The 6582-nt window shown below is 44.6% G+C and overlaps 1 protein-coding gene across 1 annotated transcript in view; it reads right to left on the bottom strand.

Annotated features, from left to right (window-relative positions):
* Positions 1 to 534: 534 nt before the first annotated feature.
* erfl3 (Ets2 repressor factor like 3) overlaps positions 535 to 6582 on the bottom strand; it is a 50299-nt gene continuing 44251 nt past the window's right edge. The window contains exons 4-5 of the mRNA XM_058647557.1: positions 6209 to 6582; positions 535 to 5691 (exon numbers count right to left, since the gene is read on the bottom strand). The exon at positions 6209 to 6582 is cut by the window's right edge and continues 768 nt beyond it. Coding sequence (XP_058503540.1) covers positions 4993 to 5691; positions 6209 to 6582 — 1073 coding nt within the window. The 3' untranslated portion in view covers positions 535 to 4992. The remainder of the gene's footprint in view (positions 5692 to 6208) is intronic.

Here is a 6582-nt window from a genome sequence, read left to right as displayed (position 1 = left end):
CGTCATGGCGACGACCTCAGAGACGTCTGCATCACGGTGACCATGGAAGCACCTGTGTCCATTTGACTCCCTTTATTCATAATTTAGTCAGTTTTTACTCTTGGGAATTTTACTCTATACAATTTCTTTCCATCACTACTTCATTTCCTTTTTTTATTAATTTATTTCGTCATTTTTAAATGTATATAAGTAATTTCCTCTTTAAATGCAATAATCTGTCAATAAAAGTGATTTTAAGAGTGATTGACCGTCACGTTACAAAATTGTCTCCTGGAAGGTGCAGACTTCTTTCACGACACAAAAAGCTTAAAGCTGTTGAGTGTTTTTATTTACACTGTAATTAACACAAATCTTTTAACACCAGAAGGCCTCCAACCTGTCGGCGAGCTGCAGACGAGACAAAAAGTCAGGGCTTTAATCTCCTTGTTTACACAAAACGTGGTCATAAAACTGTGCCGTCCGATTATAAGCCAGTCCTAAATACGGATGCATGAAAGAGAGACGGACATAAATAAACACACGCTCTCGTTCATATTGGGTTTAAACTGGTTTTAATTAACCCTGATTACAGCTTAATTACAAGTTTGGAGGAAAAAAAAATAAACACGAAAGAAGTGGAGAAAATATTCAATGTTACATCATGGTATTAACTCTCATCTCTCCGACTGAGTGTTACGTAACTGCTCGGGGGAGACGAGGGGGAAAGAAGAGACTGAAAGAGGGAGAAGATAGACGTTTACACAGTAAAACAATACATCTTTTTTCTTCTTTTAAAAACATAAAACCCCACTGCCCCCCGCAAAAAATGAAAAAAATATACGAGAGGGACAGAGAAAGAGAGAAAACACATTATCAAATAAAAATCACAACACATGACTAAAGATAAAACCACTTCCCCTCTGACCCTAAATAAAATCCTCTGTCACCGCTCTTCCCTCGCAGTCCCTGGTGTTATTTCTCTGTCTGCATCAAAATTAATATTACACATTTTTAGTTAAATTACAATTGTAAAAATGAAATACAGGGAAAAAAAAAAAGAGATTTCTGGTTCAGGGGTTTGAAGGTTCTGAAACGGGGAATGGAGTTTGGGGGTTTGGTGAGGAGATTCCACATCGTCCAAAATGATGTACACAACATAGAAAGCAACAGCTAACAGAACCATGGAATAATAATAATAAGAATAATTATAATAATGCAAGGTGGAGAGGTAAACAACCCCCAATGAGAACAATAAGAACAACAACAATAATCAACCGCAATATTGACACCAGGAAAATGAACTCGGCAAACGTTTTTGTTATTTTTTAACAGTTGTAAGATGTCGTCTTTGTGCTGTTTGTCTTCCGTTCCTCGACCGACAGCCTGCGTTTCAACCAGACTCCAGTCATTCATTTAACCCTGCACCATCATTCATGACTGTGTCAGAGCACGCCACAGTCAGCAGGAAGTCACAAGTGAGAGCAGAGCAGGTAGGCCGAGCTGCAGCACAGATATGAAACACAGTAATAAGGCAGCAGTCTGTTCAAATACAGACACAGGAGTTAGTGAGTGTGTGTTGCGTCCTGCTCCAGTCCAGACCACAGGCTCTGATGAGGAAATTGGATCAGCTCAGCTACACAGAGCGCCTGCCTGGAGGCCATCTATCTCACAGTTCACTGCTATAGATCCGTCTTGTCGCTGCTGGTCAGGCAGGGACAGGCCTCTCTCTGGTCAACACGGCTCACATCGACCAATCAGACGCCTGGATGATGAGGCTGCAGAGACGGAACGCTCCAACGCGATTGTGCTCACGTGTGTGTGTAGGTGTGTGTGTGTGTGTCTGAAAAAGCTCCCTTTGCATCACTCCAACGCTGCAGTGAACGCTAACTGACTTTAAAAGGTCCAGTGTGTAAGAATCAGTGCCACCTAATGGCGAGAGTACAGTTAACCACTCCCTCTACCAAGCGAGTATGTGGCGACCTTCATACACCAATGAATATGTAAAAGCAACAAACAAAAGATGTTTTTAAGTTGATATACTCAGTTATTTGGTGGAGTTATTCTTTTTTAATTAATGTTGTAAGTTTGCACTTGAAAAACAGACGCTGCTCGGGCAGGTTTGTCTGTTGTGGCACAAAATGGCAGCTAAAGCAAGGCGAGTAGATTTAAAAGGTTTATTCTAAACAACGTTGTCATCAGAAATCTAGTTGTAATCACGCTGCAAGTTGCTAGTTGATGTAGGCCGCGCTGTGCTCACGGCGCCCTTTAAGACAACTTAGTAATTGCAGTCTGATGTGCTTCTAGACTGTATATTATCTAAAACATAATGGGATAATGGAGCCATTGTGTGATTTATAATGTCATTACACGATTAATCGTTTCAATAACCAATGACGTCTGTTGCAGCCCTATTATACTCTTGTACAAACATAGTTCTTGGTCAGTTTCTGCCAACGAACCCTCCTACATGTTACACACTGGACCTTTAAACGTAATGACAAGATTACTGTGTCAATAATAACACATGAGCTCACTCTCTCACACACACACGCACACACCTGGAGAGGCGGCCTGGGGCCAGGACAGCTCAGGGTGGGAGCAGAGTGAGACTGTACAGACAGGAAAGTGAAGCACACATCTGTTTTGTTTTCTTCTAATAGACGGTAAACTGGCCTGTTTGGTTTTTGTCTGGTTATGAAACAAATGTACAAGAAACGCCTGAACCTCAACCTTTCCTCTCCCTGCCCTCACCCGCACTCTGTTATACAGTTAATGAATGAGTGACATGACACTCAATATTATACGCTTAAAAAAAAAAAAAAAAAAAAAGAAAAAATCCTGAATCAATCATATCATTAAAATGCTATGGGTCTGTTAAAATCTCACTTTTCTTGAATAGTTTCATTTAATATATATATATATATATATATCTTTATATATATACATACACAGTATATATAAAGATATAGTCCGCATTACAGCTCAGTTTGCACTTCAGTTCATGCTATAAAAACAAGGCATAAAGAGGCTCCGTGTGTGTGTGTGTGTGTGTGTGTGAGTGGACCTGAGGATGACGACACTACAAGGAGAGCTGGAGGTCCAGACACAGAGAGGGAGCACATTCACAAAGGGATAGTTCAGGGTTTTTGGAAGTGCTGTTGTATGAGATGCTGACACATACTGAGCTGATGTCACCGTGCATGACACATGGACAATGATGTTGTGAGGCTTTATGATCCGCTCACTTTCCCTGCACCAAAGTCCAGAGAGAAAATTGGTTTCTACATTCTGGCAAAGAGGAGTTGTTGATCCACTCCTGCCTCCGCCAGTAAATTCAAGGGTGTTACATTGGGAATTCTGTGTTTGAAATCCTTTGTTCACACAAACCTACCAAACCAAGCAGCTGCTGTGTCACTGTGGCCTAAAAACGCTGATTTTCCCTCTGGACTTTGGTGTGAGAGGATGACAGTTTACAAACGTCACTTTCCAGCTGGAAAAATCTGTCTTCTGCGGGATTTTGTAGCAAAGTATGAGATATCGTAGACTTAATTAGGCTCTGCATTTTTAAGTGTACTCGCTTGCAGCTATGTTTTAAGTGAGAGCAATGTGAAAATGTGTCAGCACCTCTTACAAACACGCCACAAAACCTGAGCTATCACTTTAAGAGCAAAAGGCAGTGCTGTGCACACGTGTGTGTGTGTGTGTGTGTGTGTGTGAGAGAGAGAGTCTTTGCTGGTTTTATTTAACACTATCTATGATTGTTAAAAGAGCTTCCTCTGGTGAACTGGGACTCTGCGCTGCTGGGAATGAGGGAAACTATTTTCAGTGTACAAGCCATGTTAGGTGAGGCGAGAAGGTTAGTTAAAAGTTACTGCAGCCCACCCTCAAATCCCTCCTCCCCCAGTGTTGTCCCTCAGTGGTCCCTTCAGCAGCTCCTCTTCAGTCTTCTCTCCCATTTTCATTTTATTGAGTGGAGTCATGATCTTTCCACAGGTGGTCCGCAAGAGGAAAGAGGGGCAGTTCAGGAGAGAGACAGACAGAAGGAAGGTCAAACTAAAATCATCATCTCTGACAGGGCGGTGTGTGTATGGTCTTGTGTTGCTGTGAACACTGTTTAGTGTCCATATCGTCCCCAAGTTCCATTCACTGTTGGCTGTTTTTTTGTTTTTTTTAATAGTCATGTTTGCTAGAGTCTGTTTGTGTGCATGATTCCAATAAAACATACAGCAATAGGCTTCCCTGAGTGGAGTGGGTCAGGTTTAAGAGTCAGTCAGACAACGCCAACAGCCCCACTCTTCAGTACTTAGAGACACACATTCCTTTTCATCCTTGTGATTTTTCAGTAACTGGCAGACTTTGCGAAGGGTTCACGAGTTAAGTGATGACATCTCGAAGCAGTTGTTCTGCTCATATCCCACACACTCTGCCTCTGTTTGCCGCCGCCTGTGGGCTGTGGGTTTTTTGGATACAGGCACTTGTCAAAGTCCTGTTGTCTCATAAGAAAAGTATCATGGAAAGAGGGAGCACGATGTCGTCCTGGGTGTGCAGAGCTGGGCTGTAAGGGAGTCAGTGTCCCCCTGAGGAAAGTCTTGCTTGACTGGCTGTGGATTCTATTGGTTGGGGTATGAAGGCAGGAGCTGTGCTACTGGGACAGGGCATCTGGAGATTCGTCGTCCTGGTGGGAGGTGAAGTTTCATGAGGGAGCTTCCCTGTGATTTAACCCACTGCCACAGTCACTGTGTCTGGGATGGCTGAATCTAAAAGGACATGTCCCAGAAAGGCTCTGACCCAAACAGAACATAGCTGAGTGAGCTGGGTGATCTGACGGGCTTCATGTTTGAGAGGCTGCTTTTACGCGCACGTGTGTGTGTGTGTGTGTGTGTTGAACTGTGCTGTCAGTTTACTGATACTGGGTTCAAGAATCTAGTTTGTCAGTGTGGGAGAGGGATTACAGAGGAACCATTTACAATCTCCTGTGCTACTGGAACAGTAGTGTTTATGCTGCATGTCTCATCAGCAGTCTTTGTTCTCCAGGGACAGCTGTGCAGTGGCACGATGCAGCTCGGCGCTCACCCTCCGGTGTGAGGCCAACGGCGTGGCTAAAGAGCCCTCATACGCCAAAGGGGGAGGACTGTCCCCGTCTCCACTGCCTGTCCCATCCTCCTCCATCTGCATCCGTCCATTGCTTTGCCTCTGTCTTTCCCTCTCCTCCTCTGGTCGCACTTTCTTGTCATCGGACTCCTCCTGTGAGGCCTCCATGCGCTGGTCTTCGCTCCAGCGCCGTTTAAAGCGTAACTTCAGGGGGATGCACTTAGTGTGGAAAGCTCCTGCCGAGCCCGTCTGAGGCGGGGGAGTGCTGCTCTCCCCCGGCTCAATGGGTTCAGTTTTGAGGACGGGTATCCCACGGTGGGAGTTGGAGTGTGTTTGCTGTGAGGTGAAGAAGGGCGTCAGACCAGGTGGAGGTGGAGCGGGGGCTTTAAAGACATCCTCGTCCAGGTCCTCATCAGGATTGGTGTGATGCTGGGATGTGGCTGTGCCGTTAGCAAGGTGGTGATGGTGATGGAGGTGATGGCGGTGATGGTGGTGGTCAGAGGCTCTAGAGTGCCTGGGGGAGAAGAGCTCAAACTCTTCATCTCTTTCATCTGGGTCCTCATCACTGATGTCAGTCACCTCAACCTCTTCTTCTGACTCTATGTCAGAGATCGGCTCCACCTGGACAGTCAGGTAAAAACAGGGACAACGACAAAAATGAGCACAAGAGGAAAAGAGCGAATGGAAGAATTCACTGACAGTGAAACGATCAAACATTTGAGTTCTGAACTTACGACTTACTTACTACTAAAATGTCTAGTAGTTTTGGCATGATTGAGCAGTTATTCCATAATGAATGTATTTTAGAGGTTTTAGTTGGGCTACCACACTAATTTTCTTATGTCATGTAAAAGTGCCAACTGACAAAGAAACCTGAAGAAGAGTCAGACAATAAATGGAAGAGTTTCAGAGAGTTTCAGAGATGCTTATCTGATAAGAGCACAGGACAGAAAGCGGCAAACCCATAATGTTTGAATAAACTGATAATTATATTTATGTATGTATATATATATATATATATTTTTTTTTTTCCAACAATCCTGCTGACTGCTACTTTAAAGAAAATGTAGCGTGTGGATTCCAGTCACACATTTTCCTTTAAAAGATTTAGTGCTGCACAGATCCATGTGTGTCTCACCTTTATCTTGGGAAGTCCTGCACTGTTCAGAGATTGGGTTGAGGACGAGGCAGAGATGAGACCCGAACCACTGGCTGAGCTCAGGTCGCTGCCAAACGACAGTGAGGATCCAAGGCCAGAGGTGGACGACATGGAGCCAGATCCTGAGGACAGTGAGCTCTGCCTGGCTTTGCTCTGGCTTTGAGTCTCCCGCTGCTTCCTGCCAAGTGGTGGCGGCTGCAGCTTAAACTTGAAGGGCGACATGTGTGGAGGCTCCTCACCCAGATGGAGTGGATGGTGCATTGGATGGGAGTGGGGGTGAGGGTGAGGGTGAGCTGAGTGAGGCTGGTGCGGATGGTGGTGAGCTGAGTGAACCAGAGATGGATGGTGGTGGC

The sequence above is a fragment of the Solea solea genome, chromosome 13 (assembly GCF_958295425.1).
Source record: "Solea solea chromosome 13, fSolSol10.1, whole genome shotgun sequence".
Lineage (NCBI taxonomy): Eukaryota > Metazoa > Chordata > Actinopteri > Pleuronectiformes > Soleidae > Solea > Solea solea.
This window is presented reverse-complemented; position numbering and strand designations above follow the sequence as displayed.